This window comes from Doryrhamphus excisus, linkage group LG6 (assembly GCF_037039965.1).
Source record: "Doryrhamphus excisus strain RoL-2023G ecotype Guam linkage group LG6, RoL_Dexc_Guam_v1.1, whole genome shotgun sequence".
NCBI lineage: Eukaryota > Metazoa > Chordata > Actinopteri > Syngnathiformes > Syngnathidae > Doryrhamphus > Doryrhamphus excisus.
Genome location: NC_136362.1, coordinates 23249516 through 23273006, shown reverse-complemented (window position 1 = coordinate 23273006; position 23491 = coordinate 23249516). Strand labels below are relative to the sequence as shown.

General features: G+C 41.5%; 1 protein-coding gene across 1 annotated transcript in view; it reads right to left on the bottom strand.

The window, feature by feature from the left end:
- The window catches only part of LOC131138875 (potassium/sodium hyperpolarization-activated cyclic nucleotide-gated channel 3-like), a 33163-nt gene extending 19389 nt beyond the window's left edge, over nt 1-13774 (bottom strand). The window contains exon 1 of the mRNA XM_058088195.2: nt 12767-13774. Within this exon, the coding sequence (XP_057944178.2) occupies nt 12767-13413 (647 nt within the window). The 5' untranslated portion in view covers nt 13414-13774. The remainder of the gene's footprint in view (nt 1-12766) is intronic.
- Between the last annotated feature and the right edge of the window lie 9717 nt (nt 13775-23491).

The window sequence follows — 23491 nt, the reverse complement described above, 5'->3', positions numbered from 1 at the left end:
TGGAGTTTGCATGTTCTCCCCGTGCATGCGTGGGTTTTCTCCGGGTACTCCGGTTTCCTCCCACATTCCAAAAACATGCTAGGTTAATTAGCCACTCCATATTGTCCATAGGTATGAATGTGAGTGTGAATGGTTGTTTGTCTATATGTGCCCTGGGATTGGTTGGCCACCAGTCCAGGGTGGACCCCCGCCTCTCGCCTGAAGATAGCTGGGATAGGCTCCAGCACCCCCGCAATCCTCGTGAAGATAAGCGGTAGAAAATGAATGAATGAAGTCACCACAAAAATGGGAACAATGGCAGATTTAAGGGCTTCTGAACAAAGAACAAAATCTCAACTCTTGACAAAAAAACGTAGAACGATTTAAACATGGACATAGAGGGCTCTAATTTCATTGCGCTGCGCAAGGTGGCGCACCCTACGCAGTGGTCATTTGTCCAGCACACCACCAAGGCACAGCCAATTTGAGTGGTCTGAGCCGAAATGACCCTAGTGGAGGTGTCCACAGTTTCAGCTTGGTGCAGTAACAATGTTGTGACAAAACATCACACTAAAAAAGGTGCGCTGAAGGTGCGCCAGCTCTGACCTGATCCATTGTTGGCGCAGGCAAAGCGCATCCTGTGGTAAATTAGCTGACAGGCGTACAGTGCAGACACGTTACCAAAACCTCACTGGCAGGTTTTGGCAGAGTGTCGGGCACATTTCAATGCAACCAGTAAAAATCTGTACATTTTTTGTCAAATTTACAATGGCTAACTTTGGTTATTAACTCATTTCTAGTCAAGGACCAGAAAGTTCATCTGATAGTCCTATGAAAAAAATATTGATTTAACAATTGACCAGATTGTGTGTTCTGTACTAGCTGGCTGACAAATACATTTTTGCTATCATATCTACATTGCCTGTGCTTTGCATTCTGTAATAAATCTCCCTGAAGTAAGTGACGTGTGAAGGAGCTTTTATAAGCGTCAACCCCTGAGTGCTTTCAGTCCAAATACAGCTCTGTAATTGATCCGATGCAGCTCAGCCGAGCTAGGCAATGCTCACAAACACCTACGGAATACAATTGTGTGTGTGTGTGTTGAAGAGACTACACACTCCATATCAGAGAACTAAACAACTTGTCATCTTCCCACCAACAGCCTGACATACTGTACCTTTACACTAGCACATGTCAACAGCCTCTGGAGCTGTGACATGTAAATACACTGAACCCCCTACAGCAGGGGTCTCAAACACGCGGCCCGCGGGCCAAATGTGGCCCGCAGGACACTAGTTTGAGGCCCCCGCCTTGATATGAAAGTTTAATGTTAGTGCGGCCCACGCAAGTTTGATATGGATGCTGTATGGTATCATGTACCCAGAAAAAATTATTACGTTTGATTCATGTTCATGTTAAAGGTTAAATAACTGTTAATAGTTATCCTCCCTATCCGTGTGGAAGTGGTAAGTTTTGGGCTTTTTAAGTTTAAAGGAAATAACTTGAAGGCTACCGTTTAGGTCGCTAGCTCTCTAGTTTGCGAGTTAGCATGTGTCTCAAGAAGTTTTTATTATTTGCCGTTTTATTATTATTATTATATTTATTTATATATTACTGATTTATTTATTTTCTTTATTCTTGATTTGTTTATTTATTTTTCATCTTATTTTGTGTAGAAAAATAAAAAGTAAGATATTTGAGAACAGTGGAATGTTTTATCAGAGCTTTTTTTGTCAAAAATTGGAACCAAAGCGAAGTTTCTTTAAATTTTTTTGTTTTTAATAAATGCGTTTTTTGTTTTTTTTTTGGAAAACCTGATGCGGCCCAGTCTCACCCAGACCCGAGCTCCAGTGGCCCCCAAGTAAATTGAGTTTGAGACCCCAGACAAAAAGAAATGCACAGCAACATAACATCTCAGCTATAAGCAGTACACTAAACACACTGAAATAGCATGCTAACGATAGCATGAATTAGTGGCAATGGCTAACTTAGTGGTATTGTATGACTTATCTGATTTTCTGAGACTAAAGTCAAGGTATAATGTTTACATGAAATGGCGACGATCCTCATCATGGGCAACTGACTCACAGGACCAATTGGGGGGGACCGGATCAGGTTCCATTTGCTTTCAAACAAAGCATTAGCATTGCTGTGTTCATCCGCCCGTCGTCCCTGTGCTGACACAGTGGTCCTAATTGCTCATCCCCTCTCTGGCTAAATCCAGCGTTATCTCCTGGGAATCCATGTCATCTCCAGAAGTCAGCTCCCATCAGCCAGATGTTGAGTAGTTAGCATTACAGCTCTGCACACGTCATTGTGCTGCAGGACATCAGAACAGCTGGACCAAAAAAAAGGACAGTGCATTACCGTCGTCCTCTGCAGACCCTCCTGTTTGATCATTGGCTGGCTGCGCACGCAGCGTTTGCCCCGGCAACATCGGGCAACTTGCTAGCGTAATCTGGTGCTTGCATAAAAAATAAAGCTCATACTTGTAGCGGGAATGGGAATGTGTTCCTCACTGGAGAGGAATCTTGCACGATTTGGGTCAGAGTGCAACTCGGTTAAAGCGCACGAGAGCACAAAGAGAGAGGAGTTATAAGCAAAGTGAACACAAAAAGGCTTAAAATGGCCAAAGGAGCTTAGATCAATGAGGACAGCTGAAAAAGGGATGACATTTGTACTGGAGATACTTATCTCTTTCTGCCGCGCCGCAGCTGCCTGCATGCAGTTCAGTGGCTTAACACACACCTGTACTGCAGCTCGAGTCCTCCATCATATTAACCGGCCGGTGTCTGCCGCTGAAGCCATCACAGACGGCAGCCATGATGGTTTAACTGTGAAAGACTTACATGCCGTGGAAACATCAATAACACTGTTATCTGTTTACACCACATTGCGGTCTAATGTGTAGGCTACAGGATGACTGCAGGGACACAAGAGAGGGCCACAGCTGCTTAGAATGCTAGCGAGGTTCGAACTAGTTAGCGTGCCATTGATTTACTCTCAACTCTGTGTGTACTTTAAACGGTGCGGGGAGGAATAACAAAATAAGAAGCCAAATGTTACCACTTCCACACCAACTAGGAGGATAACTTTTTTGGCCAGAACACTACATACGATTTATATTGAAATATTTTTTGGCTAATAATAGACCATAGTCAACCACAAATCAGCAATCATTTCTTCATGAATTAATTTTATTTCAATATTTTTTGGCTAATATTAGACCATGGTCAACCACAAAACAGTCATCTTTTCTTTATGAATTAATTTTATTTCAATATTTTTTGGCTAATATTAGACCATGGTCAGCCACAAAACAGCCATCTTTTCTTTATGAATTAATTTTATTTCAATATTTTTTGGCTAATATTAGACCATGGTCAGCCACAAAACAGCCATCTTTTCTTTATGAATTAATTTTATTTCAATATTTTTTGGCTAATATTAGACCATGGTCAACCACAAAACAGCCATCTTTTCTTCATTAATTAATTTTCCCAAAGAAAAACTGCTAAAGTGATATTCAAACCACAATGTAGCGAGGGATGATTATGACTGTAAAGCTATAAAAATGTATGAAAATGTGTTTTGTGTTGACATTTGTGAGTCGTGTGGTGTAACTGCAAACAATGATAGAGATGACCGCTGATGATATCATCAACCACTTCCGATTAGCACGGACGGATTTGGACTCACGTGGTGTATTTCATTAATTCAAATGTAATTAATTAAACTTGATAACCGGAGAATATACGCAAACCAAGGCAAAATTTTGGAGTAAATTTTGTGTGTTGGGCATTCTTCATAAAATCATAATTTTACAGATTAACATAAAAAGTAAATTCTTAAAAAAAACATGTGATGCTAGGTTTAGGAATTTCCGTGGTTATGAATCTGCTCCCATAAATGAATAAAAAACGTTAGTTACAGCGTGTGCGTCGTGCTGTGAGGAAGACGAGCCACACTGAGGAAGGATACCTTTGTACACTTGATTATGTCTCCTAAGCGTCAGCGCGCCAAAGAAAAGGAAAGCTATTCCCATGAGGAGAGAGAAACGTCAACCAATATTGGCTGCACATTTTGGCTTGACTGTCACGGCTATCATTAAGAATAAAGATTATTGGATGTTAATGAATGTTTCGGAGGTCATGGATTCTGTGCGCTGTTACACGAAGATCTGTGAGGAGAAAGAAGCGCTACAAAAATGTATACATGAATCAATAGCTAATCACTGGAAATTCTCCACTTCGTTCAACCAGCAGAGAGGTGACGTTCCACGGCTCATCAACAGGTAAGAAAACACACAACAACGGTAACCATAACAACTATGAACTGATATGAAAACGACAAGAAGGTTCCCTCTGCACATTGGTCAAGTCGGGATCACACTTACGGCCTTCAAGATAAGAGCGGTGCACATTCTGTCTAATAGTGGTCATAAAATAAGGGTGTCATAAAAATAGCTTAAATGAATAAAAGCAATTGCAATTTTATTTAAAAGCTCATTTACAATGGAGAAATTCAACTTTATTACTTTTGATTTAATTTACATTATGATGGAAATGTTGTCAATTCAGGTTGGCCATACGAACATTAGCATATAGCAATATTTTGGGCATGTATCGTCATCCATCCATCCATTGTCTGTGCCGTTTATCCTGACTCAGGTCGCAGGTGTGCTGGAGCCTATCCCAGCTGTCTTTGGTCAGGGATGCATCACAATAGAACTAAATAAAACTATGTACAATTTAAATTCAGTGGAGTCTTGTATAAAAAGCTCCAAACCGTAAGCCGTAGTATAACTATTGTTGCTATGGGTTACTGTATTTACCAGCAAGCACAAGAAGATAGACTTGGTCTACAGCCAATCAGGACGCAGAAGACTACAACACTCAACTTCCCACAAAGCGGCCATGAATTCACAACATTAACATAATAACCAACTGTGTTATTGTGTTGTGATAACTACCATATACGTGCGACACACAAAAAGTACACAGTTCCAGTATATTTTTTTTTACTGTGATACTAAAGCTCCATGCACACTGCAAAAAAAAAAAAAAAAAAAACATGGCATGAAACCTCATGATATCATTCTAAGATTCAAGTCGAAGATTCAGTCAAAAAATATCGATTTTCTTCCTTCAACTGACAGACGGACTGCAAGATGGGCTAGAAAGACGAGTGGCACCAAGTGGTGTTTTGTTGACGATTCATGAGTGGAACATAGTGGAACACTATGAAAGCCATGAAAGCATGTGAGGAAATAACATCAGCACAACAATAACATTCACAAAAAAACTCAAAAATATTAGAGCAGCTAACAGCAAAAAATATATTTAGCGTTATATTTATCTCGCTAGTCTCGCTTTCACTCAACAACGGGAAAGACGGAAAAGTGGCTGTCAATTTGGCTTGGAAGACTCAACAAGACGCTTGTTTGCTGTCAGTATTTTTTAGCTGAGGATTGGAGCTAAGGTACTATGCTGGAAGACACAGCCATCCCAACGTGAGTGGACATTGGAAGTGTCGTCGCTGTTTCTGTGCTGCTGTCGTTCCAGCCATCAAATTTCGACGGTGCTGGAGCCTATCCCAGCTGACTTCGGGCAAGAGGCGAGGTACACCCTGGACTGGTCGCCACTCAATCTCGCCAATTAACCCAACAAGCATGTTTTTGGAATAAGGGAGGAAACTGGAGTAACCGGAGATGCTAACCACTCGTCCACCGTGCAGCCCAGTGTTCGCTCTATTGGCTACACTGAGTCATGCGCCTAGGAAAAAAAAAAATAATAATAATACATTTTATTTGTATAGTGCTTTTCAGAGTACTCAAAGACGCTTTACAGTAGAGGAAAAGAAATAAAAATAGAGTTGAGTAAACGATGCATTAAAATACAATATCCAATACAATATTCATTGAGAGCTAAAAGAAGGATAAAAGCTCAAATGTTCCATTAATGTTTCAAATCATCAAAATGATGGCAAGGTAGTTAAATTATGACATGTTATCATCAATGTACGTATTGTTCATGCATGTTCATGTACTACAGCGAACCTTATTAGAGGGTTTCATAGTCGATGACATCAATGATGTACATTGTTAGCTGCCTCACTCATTTTCTTTTGTTAGAACACACATGCAAAGAAATATGTCTTCATATTTTATATAAAGATTGTGAATTTAGGGGGAAAATTCCAGGAAAAAGTGCAGTTTTCCTTGAAACATGAGATTTGATTGCTAATTTCTTAGGACACAAACTCAAAGCTGGAGTTTAGTGTCATGACCAGTCATGCAAATAAGACAATAAGACCACCCAACAGCACATCTACATTGCACACTTGTATCACACTTACAAGTTCGATTCCACCCTCGGCCATCTTTGTGTGCACAGCAAATTTTGGTCTTTGGAATAAACTCCATGTGAGTTAAAATCAACTCAATCTGAGTGTACATATGTACAGTGCATCCGGAAAGTATTCACAGCGCTTCACTTTTTCTACATTTTGTCATGTTACAGCCTCATTCCAAACTGAATTAAATTAATCTCTTACCTCAAAATTCTACACAAAATACTCCATTATGACAATGTGAAAAAGTTTTTTTTTTTACTTTTTTTGAATTTATTAAAAATAGAAAACAAAAAAAAATCACATTTACATAAGTATTCACAGCCTTTGCCATGAAGCTCAAAATTGAGCTCAGGTGCCAATGAGCACAGTGCACAGGCCACTGTGCTCATTGGGACCTTCAAAGCAGCAGAAATGTTTCTGTATCCTTCCCCAGATTTGTGCCTCAAGACAATCCTGTCTCGCAGGTCTACAGACAGTTCTTTTGACTTCATGCTTGGTGTTTGTGCTCTGACATGCACAGTCAACTGTGGGACCTTATATAGACAGTTATTATATTTCCAAATCATGTCCAATCAACTGAATTTACTGCAGGTGGACTCCAATTAAGCTGTAGAAAGATCTCAAGGATGATCAGTGGAAAAAAGATGCACCTGAGCTCCATTTTGATCTTCATGGCAAAGGCTGTGAATACTTATGTAAATGTGATTTTTTTGTTTTCTATTTTTAATAAATTCAAAACATGTCAAAAAAACCTTTTTTCACATTGTCATAATGGAGTATTTTGTGTAGAATTTTGAGGTAAGAGATTAATTTAATACAGTTTGGAATGAGGCTGTAACATGACAAAATGTAGAAAAAGTGAAGCGCTGTGAATACTTTCCGGATGCACTGTACATGAGTGTACATGCGTGACCATCCATTGACTCCACAGGAGAGTTAATAGAACTCTGCTTTTGGAGTTGATCTTTTACCCCCCATTCAGAGTTAAAACTCAACTCTTCTTGGTGTTAAAATACTACTCTTTAGAGAGTAAAATGTGACTCTCGAATGGAGTTGATTTTAATGTTAACTCTTAACCGGTGTTAAAAGCCAACACTTAATATATAGTTAATTTATTTTTTTTTTTTTTGTTTTAATTTTTTTCTTCTTTTTTTTCTTTTTTCTTTTTTTTCTCCTTTTTTTTTTTTTTACCGTGAAGCGAGTGTCAAAACATCATTAAAGCAGGTCTGTCAACAGACAACCCAAACCACATATAGGGAATCGCAGAATTGGCCATTAAAAACAGAATTTATTATTAAACGCGGAATCTTGCTGTTGTGACTGGATGAGCGGCAAACGATGGTAGGAACATTTATCCTCGCATCCAGCTCGTCTTCACCGTCAACAGGCATTCTCAACACACACAACACACTTCAAAATATGGCCTTCAAAATATGAAAGCTCTTTGCCGCATCTTGTCTAAGGACATTGTTATATGTGGTAAAATGTATTTGTATACAGGCATAGCTTTAAGGCTAAAATGTGATGTGTATGTTGTTGATGTTTACCAGTTGCTACGTGTTCTTGTACCCTGTTCCATTCATATTTAAAGGTACCGTCGTTAATTTAACACTATTTCTTTTTCAGAGAAAAAAGGATTTCTACCTTTTTTCATTCTTTAAAATATTTCTTCTAAATTCTTGAAAATATCAGTTTTTGACGCTAAAATACATTTTAAACATAACTTTCACTTTGACACACTTTTTTCTTTTGTGAAACAAAAATATCTTAACTATACCAACATAAACAACACAAAAAGGGGTTATTTTACATCAAAATAACAATTTATTTATAAATATTAATTTAAAAAAAAATCCAAACCATAAGCCATAGTATAACTATTGTTGGCTATGGTTTACTGTATTTGCCAGCAAGCACAGGATAGACTTGGTCGACAGCCAATCAGGACGCAGAAGACTACAACACTCAACTTCCCACAATGCTACCTGCTATTTAGAGTTGACATTAATTTTATATGCGAAAATTATTACACTGAACATTTTACTGTGTACGAGAGATTTATTTTATTTAATAAACAATTCATACAGTGGAGGTTTAATAATTCCGTCCTGTATGAAAACATTTCAATAAAGTTCAATACATATTATTTTATTACAGTCATCCCTGCCGGCTTGGAGTTGAGGATTTGCCCCACATTCTGAAAAGAACAAAACCAAATGAAATGAAACATAGTTTTCAGGTTATCTTGGCTAAAGAACAAAAACTTAATATGAAGAAGCTATAACATTTCTGTGCATTAAAGGTTGAATGACTTGACATCCGGTATCAATTACACGACTTGGACTGCTTGGGACAGACAAAGTATGTGTCACACTTGGAGAGGAGGTTTCTTAACCCCTCAAATCTGAAGATGACAAGAGTATAAGAAATATATATTCAGAATATTTACCACAAATCTTGAATAAGTGCCTGTTTACATAATCAAAACATAAACATTACATAGAGTATAACTCTGCTTACCACATGTAGCGATGTAGTCCCATACTGTGTCAGGTTGGAGTTATCATCAAATTAGCGTAGGAAAACACTTGTTGGGGCGGATTATTACCATACAGTAGCACACACAAACTCTATTCTAGCACATCATCAGGCGAGACACAATTTCCTCAAAATATGAGTGACCTCATAAGTACCCTCATCAGTATGGATGACAAAACCCGTCTTTGACTGTTGCAGCTTGAGGAAAGACGTCCTCACCCACTTCTACGGCCTGGTGGTCTGGGACTTCCAGTGCTGTGCTCTATGGGATAAGAAACAACAAGGATGTCATTTACAAAATGCCAGTTGAATATCTTCTTAACAGTTTTAAACACATACCTTACCTGCACTGAGAAAATGCTTCTTCCAGTTTGACATACTTCTTCTTTCCTCCACGTTGTACTTTGACTAACATCTGGAGCTAGGAATAAGGGAAAATACACGTAATTTAGTGGTACACCTGATGACAGTGGGATTCTAACCTCGCATATATCACGGTGAAAAGCTGTTAATAACTTTGAATAGTAAAGTTACGTCGCTGCAGGCCTAAACTTGTCTGACTTAACGGTTAGCTTAAACCACGTAGATGAGTGACGCAAACTCTGACTTATAAAAAGGAAGCTTTTTCGCATAATTGCGTCGGCGCTACTTGGAATTGTTTCTTTCCTTACCGTTTTCGACAGCATTTTCAGGAACGGTGATTGATGACCAGAAAGGTGGTTAGCTAACGCTAAGTCGTTTTTATCAACAGACTGAGCAAAAACTGTTCACCGGATGCAACAAGAGCTTCTTTTGTGAGCCACATACGGCGGGAAGTACAAGACAAAAACAGTTACTCACCAACTCCGGGGGTCAGTGGAGTCAGTGTAGGTCCCTGAACACCCATGGAATCAACTCCAAAAAATGACGCTGCCTGGTCGTCGTCCTTAACACGCGTGGTAGTCAGGGTTCAAATATCAACCCCAAAAATTCAACTCTTTCACTCTTGTTACTTTAACTCGAGAACTTTGCTGTGTGGAGTTTGCATGTTCTCCCCGTGCATGCGTGGGTTTTCTCCGGGTACTCCGGTTTCCTCCCACATTCCAAAAACATGCTAGGTTAATTGGCCACTCCAAATTGTCCATAGGTATGAATGTGAGTGTGAATGGTTGTTTGTCTATATGTGCCCTGGGATTGGCTGGCCACCAGGCCAGGGTGGACCCCAAAGACAGCTGGGATAGGCTCCAGCACCCCCGCCACCTTCGTGAGGAAAAGCGGTAGAAAATGAATGAATGAATGGTTCCATGATTATTTACACAGGATGATTCCTTACAGAGAGAGTATAGAAAAGCACCTTCTAAATGCAGTTTTTAACATTATGAGAGCCCTCTAGACATGAAATAGCAACCCTATAATCACCTTTACACTCCAATTAGCCAATATAGTGAACATGAGACTTAAGACCAGGGGAGACCAAGCCTTTTCTGTGGTCGGCCCCAAGCTATGGAACTCTCTCCCCTCCCAAGTAAAAAAGGCCCCCAACATTGAAAGCTTTAAGTCTCATCTTAAAAGCCACTTTTATTCTCTGGCTTTTAACTCGGAGTGAGTCGTATGGTCCTGTGTCTTTTAGTTCTTTCTTTTATTTTATTTTTTTTATAGTTTTATTGCTTTGCTTCTTGTTTTTAAGATTTTAATATCTAGTTTACTATTTTATTTCTTAAATGATCTTTTAGTTTTGGATTAAATTCAATTTGTACCTTTATTTATTGTATTTTATTTTACTAGTCTGTGCAGCACTTTGGAAACTGTGTTTATAAAATGTGCTATATAAATAACGTGGATTAGATTGGATGTTAAATAGTAAATAAGTCACAGATATTAATAATGGACTCTCCTGAACATAAGAATTTTGACCGATATTACATTTTTATGCCAATATCAGGCCAATAATATTGGTTGGTCATATCGTATTTTATGCTATTTTCATACCTACAAATGCTTAATTTGGGCAAATATATGAACCAGTTACCTAAACATGCATATTTTTCCTACTGCATATGCAACAATAATCCTTATTATTTTAAAAAAGTGATATGAAGCATGGAGTGGTGAGGGAGGACTGCATTTTAAAACAAACTCCCTTTTCATGCCTAAGTGGAATAGCAGTTAGAATCGCAGTTAGACCAGGGGTCTCAAACTTAATTTACTTGGGGGCCACTGGAGCTCGGGTCTGGGTGAGACTGGGCCGCATCAGGTTTTCAAAAAAAACAACAAAAAACGCATTTATTAAAAACGAAAAAATTTGCTTTGGTTCCAATTTTCTACAAGAAAAGCTCTGATAAAACATTCCACTGTTCTCAAATATCTTAATTTTTATTTTTCTACACAAAATAAGATGAAAATAAACAAATCAAGAATAAAGAAAATCAATCAATCCGTAATAAATAAATATAATAATAATAATAAAATGGCAAATAATAAAAACTTAAGTAACCACATATAGTTGGTGGGTAGACAAATGATTTTTTTCAGATTAAAATGAACAAAGCATTATGAGAGCCCTGTAGACATGACAAAACACGACTATAGTCACATTTATACTCTTTTTATTTACAACATATTGCGCAACTGCAGGGTCTTGAGACACATGCTAACTCGCAAACTAGAGAGCTAGCGACCTAAACGGTAGGCTTCAAGTTATTTCCTTTAAACTTAAATATCCAAAAACTTACCACTTCCACACGGATAGGGAGGATAACTATTAACAGTTATTTAACCTTTAACATGAACATTAATCAAACGTAATAATTTATCTGGGTACATGATACCATACAGCATCCATATCAAACTTGCGTGGGCCGCACTAACATTAAACTTTCATATCAAGGCGGGGGCCTCAAACTAGTGTCCTGCGGGCCACATTTGGCCTGCGGGCCGCGTGTTTGAGACCCCTGAGTTAGACAGTCGGACTCTAAACGTAATAGCTATCATTAACTCTGTTATTAACTCTCTTTGGTCTTTGTTGCGGTTCAGAGCCAACACTTGGAGACCCCCCTAAATCGCTAGCGTGATGCCATGACACCTCGCACACAGCAGGGCGCAAACATCTGGGTATCTTGATTCCATTCCAATCTCTCCTCTGCCCTTCTACGTCAGCGTGTAGCGACGGCCACCCTCCCCATCCACAACATCTCTCCTCCATTAGACTAATTGTGCTGTAATAATCCCCCCCCCCATGTGTGCTTCTAATATCTTCAGTGGTCATGTTACCCTTTTTTGATTACCCCATCTCCAAGCCCCTGCTGCATTCTCTCTAATCTAATCCGTCGGCCTCGCTAAATGATAAAAAGTGTAATTCAGATGAGTGGGAATGACGGCGGTGACACACATTGGTGGACAAGTATGGCGGAGACTCGGGTTACATGTGAAAGGCTGATGCTGATGTGCAAGTAAAAGCATGACTTTCAATGTTTTATTGTTTACTAAATGATCAGACATATTTGTTTGCAGTCTGCAAGGCTGATTTCATGCAATTTCATGTTTGCTCATCCGCTCATTCAGCAGGCATGAAATGCTTCCCCGTGGAAGTGGCCTTTAAGGTACTGGAATTAAGTCTTCAGCAGAGGATCACTTTCAGGAATGAAGCCATCTAAGCCATCTTGCCAATGGATTATTGAGACACAATCACTTCATGCCCTGCATCAGCTCACACGGCTCAATGCATCAGGTTCACCTGCTCAATCCCTGGAGGGAAATTGGCCTTTCATATCAACCTGCTTGTTTCTGCGGATTATTAGATTTATTATCAGATGCCAGGACAGTCAAGGTAGTCAACTTGCCAGCACTCTCCAACAAAACTCCGGGATTGCGTCATTGCGTGTAAATAATGTTGCAATACGGCAGGTTGAAAGCTTACCTAAAATCGCTGTACGGGTGAATAATCCAGAAACCAGCAGACTTGACCCGCTCCCGTTCGTGCTCCACGGCCCTCTCGCTGCCCAGCATCCGCAGAGAGAACTTGTTGACTCCGGGCTGGAGCATCGCCCCGAACTGCCGGTGCATGAAGCCAGCCTGATACAGCCGCTCATCCTCGGGGATGATTTGCTCGGTGCCTTCCAACTTGATGAAAGTGGACTGGTCGAAGGCGGACGGGCGGCCGGAGGCGCCACCGCGACCCGCCGCCGCCGGGCCGCGCTCGCCGGGGGAACTCTCACCGACACCGGCGTCCGCCTCCGGGATGAGGCAGCGCTGCTCCGCCGGATCCGACCCCGGCGGATGACGCCCGCTGACGGAAGAGACGCTGCTCTTGAAGCGTCGACAGTCTCCGTTCAAGTTGGTCTTCCCGGCGGCTTCCCCGTCTTCTATCCCGCCGGCCTCGTCGATGCTCCGGCAACTGTTGGCCGGGGACAGAGAGGACAGAGAGGACAGATGTCTCAGCAGAATACTTTTCCTCTTCGTGTCCTTGTCGCCGTTGTCCCCCTCGTCCACCGCGAAGGCTTTCGGTCCGATGTTTTGCGGCAAGCTGTAAAGCCGCTTGCGCATGGAAGACTGGAACCTTTCCATTTCAGCGGAGGAGAGCCCGGTGCGGATGAATCATATGGCTACCGTGCATTGGACGGCGCATCCGCAGGACCGTTTGACACTTCGGACGCGCCTCTCTTTCCACCGCCGCCCAAGTCCAAACATTGGCGATGCGTCAACAATGGAGGTCCGCGGTGTGCGAAGGAGGCTGGCGGTAGGAAGGTGCACGTCCGGCATCGGACCGCGTCGGGCGTCGGACGTGCGGGAGTGCGGGAGTGTTGCCGTTGCCGACTCCTCGATGACAAAGCCTGGTCTCCGCCTCCCTCCTGCGGGCGGGATGATTGCGCGGTGTCAGCACGAGCTGGGGACACGCGTGCACGCACGTGGCACCTGCCTCCCGACAACGTTCGATCCCGGTGCACGAGATTTGGGATGCCGATCGATTCAAACGTTTCATCTTGATGAGTTCCGGTTTGTGCATAATTAACTTGGAATTAATAACAATTAACTGATAGAAACACACTTTTATCTGCAATAAATGTACCGTTTAATACCCCAAGTTGAATACACACTTTTGGTTTTTTAAACAACAGCTTAACACAAAATGGACACAAAACTTTTTTATATACATTGAAAAAAACAGGCTGCACTGCGGTCGAGTGGTTAGCGTGTAGACCTCACAGCTTGGAGACACAAGTTCAATTCCACCCTCGGCCATCTCTGTGTGGAATTCTCCCGTGTGGGTTTTCTCCGGGTACTCCGGTTTCCTCCCACATTCCAAAAACATGCTAGGTTAATTGGCCACTCCAAATTGTCCATAGGTATGAATGTGAGTGTGAATGGTTGTTTGTCTATATGTGCCCTGGGATTGGCTGGCCACCAGTCCAGGGTGTACCCCGCCTCTCACCTGAAGACGGGATAGGCTCCAGCACCCCCACCATCCACTTGAGCAGGGGTCTCAAACTCAGGGTCTGGGTGAGACTGGGCCGCATCAGGTTTTCCAAAAAAAAGAAAAACGCATTTATTAAAAACAACATTTTGTAAAAAACTTCGCTTTGGTTCCAATTTTCTACAAGAAAAGCTCTGATAAAACATTCCACTGTTCTCAAATATCTTACTTTTTATTTTTCTACACAAAATAAGATGAAAAATAAATAAACAAATCAAGAATATTGAAAATCAATCCATCAGTAATAAATAAATATAATAATAATAATAATAATAAAACGTCAAATAATAACTTAATCACTTAAGAAACCACATATAGTTTGTGGGTAGACAAATGATTTTTTTCAGATTAAAATGAACAAAGCATTATTAGAGCCCTGTAGACATGACAAAACACGACTATAGTCACATTTATACTCTTTTTATTTACAACATATTGCGCAACTGCAGGGTCTTGAGACACATGCTAACTCGCAAACTAGAGAGCTAGCGACCTAAACGGTAGCCTTCAAGTTATTTCCTTTAAACTTAAATAGCCAAAAACTTACCACTTCCACACGGATAGGGAGGATAACTATTAACAGTTATTTAACCTTTAACATGAACATGAATCAAACGTAATAATTTTTTCTGGGTACATGATACCATACAGCATCCATATCAAACTTGCGCGGGCCGCACTAACATTAAACTTTCATATCAAGGCGGAGGCCTAAAACTAGTGTCCTGCGGGCCACATTCGCGGGCCGCGTGTTTGAGGCCTCTGCTCTTGAGGATAAGCGGTAGAAAATGAATGAATGAAAAAAACAATTAGTACACATTGGTAAGGTAAACTGTCCATCACTCAAATACTGTGCTATTCTCTTCAAGCACCACAAAATATAATTGTTACTTAACATTACAAATAAAGGTTTTCAAAAAAGCACCCCAACGAAGTGAAATGCAAACAGAGTATTACAAAAATAAATATTGATATCTTACAAAAAGTGCTGAAGAAGAGTCAGTAACAGAAGTAGGACTGTGCCCATAAATACAGTAGTACTGTCAGGCTATAGTTTATACTTTTTATACTTCCAAACACTCTTTTAATAACACATTTGGTGGTCTGGTGATTTCAGTAGTGTGGAAGATTGACAAACACAGCAGTTGAAGCACAAACACTAATACTAATAATAAAAATAATAAAATACTAATAAATGGCTAATCACTAATAGTAATGACACAAATGTATCGTATGTGTTCTTGGAGTGGGCGTGCCACAAACCGGAAGTGGGCGTGGTTCGACCATTTACTGTACCATGTACCATGTAAGCCCATTGCTTACATGGTACAGTATCTTAGTCTGAAATTGACATGGATTGATCAGTTATATCAGCTATATCAATATACATATTGATCATCTATATTTATTATTATTATTGCGTTATATGTGTACTGTGTATGTGTGTAAGTGATCTCCAAGATTTCATTATTTTTTTAATGATCTGCGTGAAGTTGGGGATTCATGCAAACATGCAATGATGGCAAACAGGGAAATTATACTTCAGCCTTGTTCATTGTATTTTTCTAAAAAATAAAAAATAAAAAAAAAACACTGCATTCAGTACTTCAAGACAATTTCACTTTATCTCACCAACCAAATTACGAGAAGATGAAAATAAAAACCGTGGTAGTATCATAACGATTCGTATGCATTTTTTTTGCGTACGTTTAAGATTGCAACGTGGGCTGTAATATTTGACCGTAGTCATACAGGCCGAGTGTTTGATGCTACTGTGCACATGTACCTAATGTTGTGGCCAGTCCCGTTTCAGCTGTTTTATGATGACTTCATGGAATTCATATTCCACTGTAGTATGTTATTGTGGAGGCGTGGAATGTGACGTGTGGGGTCATGAAAGGTCACCTTTGGTGGTATCAGTGGGAGAGCAGGTGCCGAGGAGCTGTATGGCTGTGGACACTCCCAAATCGGAATTTGGTTCTCTGAGGGCGATGGCTCCAGACCTCTCCCGGCGTTCACCTTTGAAGTGTCTCTCCACGGGGCTAATCTGCTCGACTTGAGTGGGTCACATCATGGCTGAGCTGCTGGATGCTGGCGTGATGGAGCATGATGGAGCATGATGGAGCATGATGGAGCATGATGGAGCATGATGGAGCATGATGGAGCATGATGGAGCATGATAGAGCATGTCGATGCCTCACCCTGTATTTCCAACATGGTGGCGCCCGGTCCACACCGTTTACAGCGGGAACGGAGGTCTTGACCTCGACTGAGGATGTAGTCGGATGGTGGAAGGAATACTTTGAGGCCTTCTTAATCCCACTGACATACCTTCCATAGAGGAAGCAGAGTCATAGGATATGTACGCGTATAGTTCCATCACCGTGGCTGAGGTATCTGGGGGTGGTCAAAACGCTCCTCGGTGGCAAAGCTCCAGGGGTGGACCAGTTTTGCCCAGAATTCCTCAAGGCCCTGGATGTTGAAGGACCGGCTTGGCTGACACGTCTCGTCCCCCTTTTCAAGAAGGGTGTGTTCCAACGAAGGGGGATCACATTCCACAACCTTCCTGGGAAAGTCTAGCATTCCAGGGTGCCGGAGAGAAGGGTACGACTGTTGGTAGAACCTCAGCTACAGGAGGTCCAATGTGGTATTCCTCCTCTCGGGAGAGTGCTGGGGGGTCATGAGGGTTTGCCCAACCAGTCTACATGTGCTCTGGACTTGGAAAAGGTATTCCACTGTGTCCGTCACAACGTCCTGTGGGGGGTGCTCCGTACTAGAACTTAACACGTGTTCATGTCCCACATAAGGATTAGTTATTAGTTATTAGTTATTAGTTATTAGTTATTAGTTATTAGTTATTAGTTATTAGTTATTAGTTATTAGTTATTAGTTATTAGTTATTAGTTATTGTTGCTTTGATGGGCGTTTTTAGTGTTTTGATGTTTGAATATTGCAGCGGTTAACAGTCAAGAATGCCAAAATGCTATTTTAAACATTTCCCATGCAGCAACTTGGTTAAAATGTCCATTCAGAACGGATGGTGTTTGAAATCCTAATGTTGGGTTCAATGGGATTATTGCTATGCTATCTGTGAATCGAATCATTTTAGCAAAATCTGCAATACATATATGAGTATGTATTGTTGGTAGTTCAAATGGGGAGAACGAGAGGCTTATTTCTTTTTGTTTTATTCTGGATTTTTAAATACAGGGCAAGATTAATTTGGCTGTCCCGCAGCTTTAGTCATGTGCCACTTAATGGAGAGTCTTTTCAAAAGTGGCAACAAATCCCTGATGTTTAAGCAGATCACTCCATCTTTAATCATCTAATTCTGTGGCGCGTGTGTGCTGCATGGACAGCTGTCTGTCAGGATCCAGCGAGCAATAAAAGCAGCGCTCAACTGTCAATTCAAAACAGAACACACTGTTAGACGGCTTATATTAACGTTCAACAGAATTATTCAACATTTCAAGATTTATTAACAAAACACATCATTTTCCTCTGTTTTCTGCTTCTCGCATCACGTGGACACCCTTTGTCATTGCAAGCTAATTCAATTTATTTTTTTATTCATGTAAATGTGCAGATTCTAATTATAATTTCCATCTTTAACAATTCTCTTTCCTCTTTTCTGACCTCTAAATGTTGGAATTTTGTATTCTTGTGTTAAACAATGCCAACGTTTCAGATAATGAGGTCTGCACCGCCACAGTGTCATGGGTTCCAGGAAATATTTGTTCAGGTTTGAACTGGCCTAAAGAGGCAAATGTTAGGCAGAAGTGGTTGGAGTTGCAGATTCCTGACCAGCACGAAGAAAATATGGGACTCTTTTATGAAAGTGTTGCAGAAGCCTGATGCAAAATATTACATTTCTCCAGGTTTTCTGGGTACATGATACCATACAGCATCCATATCAAACTTGTGAGGGCCGCACTAACATTAAACTTTCATATCAAGGCGGGGGCCTCAACTAGTGTCCCGGGCCGCGTGTTTGAGTCCCCTGCACTAAATCAACACAGTTAGGACCCTGATAAACGTGCTCTTCTAACGCTTCCACACGACAAAGTAATGTTGGTGTGGTTTAACACGAGAATACAACATTCTGACTACATTTATAGGTCAGAAAAGAGGAAAAAGCATTAAAAAACGCTTCATGTACATTTTTCAACTGCTCTTGAATGTACAAAAAGGTTTATTGATGATAACTGCTTCCCAGTAGCAGTGGCAAAGCCGTGGCCAGCCCTTGGTCACTCTCTGGCCACCCCAGTAGCCACCCCAGTGGTCACCCCAGTGGTCACCCCAGTGGCCACCCTGGGGGACAATTTGGATCATTTTCTGTGGCGCAGAACATTAGTAGAGCCTAGCCACAGTATCGGCTTGAATGCATTTCACTGCAACACACAACTTTCCGTGTAGAGAAGCTGTCAATTAAAGCACATCTTGCATGAAGTACAAGCGGTCGGTACATTAAACCAAGGAGTCGACACTTAAAACAGGAGTGTCAATGGACATCTAGTATTTGCGTATTATGCTCTGAATGGCTTTGGCCGCCATGATGGGGAGCAGAATCCACAAACTATGTATTGAAAACATGTCGTGGGCACACGGCTCTGCTATGAATAGCTCTAATAGCAGGACCACAAGCAGTGGCGAAGCTGCGCGGTGCCTCTGGTGGGCGAGAGGTTCAAAACACATGAACAACAAGCAAACCAAACAACAACTCCGGAAGGGGAATGTACCAAATCCCAGAGTTATAGGAAGTGATAACTTTGTTGGTTTGTCTTTGTGGCAAAGAAATGCAACACACAAACAAAAAGAAAAATACAATTACATAAATGTATATTATTATTATTTAAATTAAATTAAAAATATTATGTAAATTATATACATTTATTTTATTATTATTTAAATTTATTATTGCAATTATATTTAAAAACATGTTTTTACAAGAGTTTTAAATGGTTTGGTGACCGGTCCCTGGTCTCATTTGGAACGCAGTAATAGTGCGCCACCTGCTGGCCAAAGTGACAGGAGAATTGAACTTGCACACATATAGTACGCGGTATGAATACAAAAAGAGAGGAATGTACCAACCCACCGGAGCTGATCCCAACGTTATCGCCTCCTAAACTCTGGGACGTGGTACATTCCCCTTATTGTGGAATTGTAATGCGGCGTGTTTTGTTAATGTTTGGCACTTCTCGGCCACCGTAGCCCCCAGCCACCAGCCACCCGAATGAGGCATTCCGGGCTCCACCGCTGCCCGGGTGGACTGAATACACTTCCACTTGTCCGTAATCCCGAACGGATGATACATTTTTATCCCGGACTTTCATCGCCACCTCTTCAATTTGTCCACATCTAATTTCAGGTTTTAATGTCATAAACCTGCTTTCTGACCGATTGTTAACAGTCATGAAGAAATTGTGGCGATGAACCATGAATGCAACACTCGTTGCCTGAATGCTACAAAGTACATTAACACTAAGTAGTAGTACACACACATACATGTATGTACATGTACATACATGTACTTGATAAGATGTGTCTTATGTGTCTTATGTGTGATGTGTCTCATTCATTGGTCCTGAGATCAGGTTGCTCCCCCGATGCTAATTCATTATGGGCTTCCTCTCTTTTCCCACTAGAGGGCACTGTCGTGCAAACTCCCACTTTTATATCTATTTACACAAAATTTTATTTTATTTACAATTATTAAAAAAAATTATTAATCATTTGAAATCATTGCACCTGAAGGTTTCATGCCACATGGTGGCTAAGGTGTGCTCTTTTTACACATTTGAAGAAACTGTAAGAATGCCACTTTTAGAACGACACGGCCTGGGGAGTCGTACCTGGCTCGGTCCATGCGGGCTGCAATTACACTTCTCATCAAAGTCAAGTCGCGGGCCGCATAATATGATCTGGTGGGCCGCAACTTTGACACTTAACCGTGACATCATTGAGTCCTCCATCATCAATGCGTGAACACAATCCACTTCCCAAAGGAAAGTTCCCAACTAATAAATCCAAGAGTCAGAAGATTTTATTCCTGCTGAAGGCTGCTGGCAAGGCTTGGAGACTTTGGAAACGATACAAAAAGGGAATCAGGTAATGACTTAATGGCAAAATCATAAGGTCTTAGGGGGTGGGAGTGGGGGGGTGGAAGTTAGGTTACTAATTACTAACTAATGCATATTGTGATATCCAGTGGATACTTTGGACAAATCAATGTACCCCAATGGGGTTAAGCCAGTGTTGTGCCATCCAAGCCTGGATAAATACGAGGGTAGGAAGAGGTCAGGAAGGGCATCCGACCTGATGGGTCGAGGCCCGGGTTAACAACGACCGCCATCAGTGCTGTTCACCTGCAGGGTGGCGGTGGAAATTGGGTAACTGTTGGTCAAAGAAGGAGAGGAGGAAGATGGAAGAGGAGCACCAAGAAGGGACATTGAATGTTGGAACTATCAAAGGTAGAGAGATGGTTGACATGATGCAGAGGAGGAAGGTAGACATACTGTGTGTCCAGACCAGATGGAAAGGTAGCAAGGCGAGAAGTTTAGGAGCAGGGTTCAACTTCTTCTATCATGGTGGAGATGGGAAGAGGAATGGAGTAGGAGGACTTGGTTAAAAATGTCCTGGAGGTAAAAAGAGTGTCAGGTAGGGTGATGAGTCTGAAGCTAGAAATTGAAGGTGTGTTGTTCAATGTTGTTCGTGGGTATGCCCCACAAGTAGGATGGGAGTTGGAGGGAAAATGACCTTGATGAAGTGATGCAGAGCATCCCTAGAAGGGAAAGAGTTGTCACTGGGGCAGACTTGAATGGACGTGTTGGTGCAGAGGAACATCGGGTGAGTAGGGAACAGGTGGAGGAGATGCTAAGAGTGGAGGTTTGCACTGGAAAGGAGAGGAATGAAGACGAGGCACAGCAAGACAAAGCCAGGTTTTGTGTGTGAATGAGAAGATACAGAAGGTGGAGAAATTCAAGTACTTGGGGTCAACAGGTCAGAACAACGGAGATTGTGAAAAGGAGGTGACAAAGCGTGTGCAGGCAGGATGGAACGAGTGGAGAGAAGTGTCAGGCGTTCAGCTAAAATGAAAGGAAAGGGATACCAAACTGTGGTGAGACCAGCCATGTTGGTTGGTCTGGAGACAGTAGCCACGTTTACATGAGGAGTTCCTTTGCAAAAACAATGGTATCCATGGAAAGGAATATTCAAATCTCTGGTCTACATGCGCTGCTATAATCAATCAGAATAGTCAATGATGCATGCCCAGTAAAACGTAAACGTCAACATTGCCCGAGTTTTTCTTTCACTTGTTGGAATAACTCCGTATTGCCAGTTTTTCCTTCATCCAGTCTTGAAATTTAGTTTGGATCAAAAACAAACTTTCCGCAGCAGTCCAGTGCCGATTGCTGGCCTCCATTTTTAAAAGTGAAGAACGTCTGGATCTGCGTGTTACGTCATATCTGAGCATGCGCTGAAAGAACGCACCCGGGATCAATTGAAACAGGAAAAGATCCAACTCAATCTTGCTAATATTTTATAATTAAACTCGGGACATGTTTTCTCCTTTATATTTTCTTTTTTAAGAAAGACCTCTGAATGGCGTATAGAAGGGTTTAGATTCTGTTCCACAGATGGCGCTAATGCACACCAAAGCTGCTTGCCAACCGCCAATAAACAACAGAAGAAGAACGCACCCTGACAACTTCCCGTTTGAGAGGTTACAAGATACCTCAATCGGATCGGTGGAATATTCCACCCCCCGTGAATCCGATTATATGTTCATTGGGATTGGCACTTTACTTTGGGAATGAGGCGTATACAAAGGTTACATTCTTTCCGTTTGAGCAAATAAACCGAATGCAATTGGAATATTTGGTTCCACGTATACGTGGCTAATGGACTATTTGGGTCCATGTATACGTGGCTAATGGACTATTTGGGTCCATGTATACGTGGCTAATGGACTATTTGGGTCCATGTATACGTGGCTAATGGAATATTTGGGTCCACGTATACGTGGCTAATGGACTATTTGGGTCCATGTATACGTGGCTAATGGACTATTTGGGTCCATGTATACGTGGCTAATGGAATATTTGGGTCCACGTATACGTGGCTAATGGACTATTTGGGTCCATGTATACGTGGCTAATGGACTATTTGGGTCCATGTATACGTGGCTAATGGACTATTTGGGTCCATGTATACGTGGCTAATGGAATATTTGGGTCCATGTATACATGGCTAATGGAATATTTGGGTCCATGTATACGTGGCTAATGGACTATTTGGGTCCATGTATACGTGGCTAATGGACTATTTGGGTCCACGTATACGTGGCTAATGGACTATTTGGGTCCATGTATACGTGGCTAATGGACTATTTGGGTCCATGTATACGTGGCTAGTGCCACTGAGGAAAAGACAGGAAGCAGAACTGGAGGTAGCAGAGATGAGGATGCTGAGGTTCTCATTGGGAGTGACCAGGATGGATAGGATCAGGAAGGAGTACATCAGAGGGACATTACATGTTAAGATGGTTGGGACATGTCCAGAGGAGAGATGAATATATTTGTAGAAGGATGCTGCCAGGTCGGAAGGAGGCGTAGAGGAAGACCAAAGAGGAGGTTTATGGATGTAGTGAAGGACAGGGTTGGATGGAGGAGATTGATTTGCTGTGGCGACCCCTGAAGGGAAAAAAAGCCCAAAGAGAAAGAAGATGACGACTTGGGACAAACAAATTACCACAGGGCTCCACACTAGACTTAAGGAGTGGATTGATGAATTGTAGGATCGTAGCGCTGAAGGGAATATTGGCACAGATTGAGAAGACGGTATCCGTGATGATCCATCTTTGGCAACAGTCCCGTCATCAGTGAAAATAAACCTTGAATGTTAATTCATCCTTTCTATTCATCTTTTATATGCATTTCAAATGGTTTTATGCATGTAAAAATCATGGTAGCCAAAATAAAAAGCAAGCTGGTTGTCCCACTTGGGACCCTGTGCTCCAAATGACGGTGCTTTGGTGCTTTTTGGCATGTAAAAATGAACAGAACTCATAGCCGCTCTGCCGTCATTCCCAGGCGGATTCGGCCCGAGGGCCGCCAGCTGATGAGCTCTGCCATAGATTTGACAAATACACGAGATCAACAAGCCAAA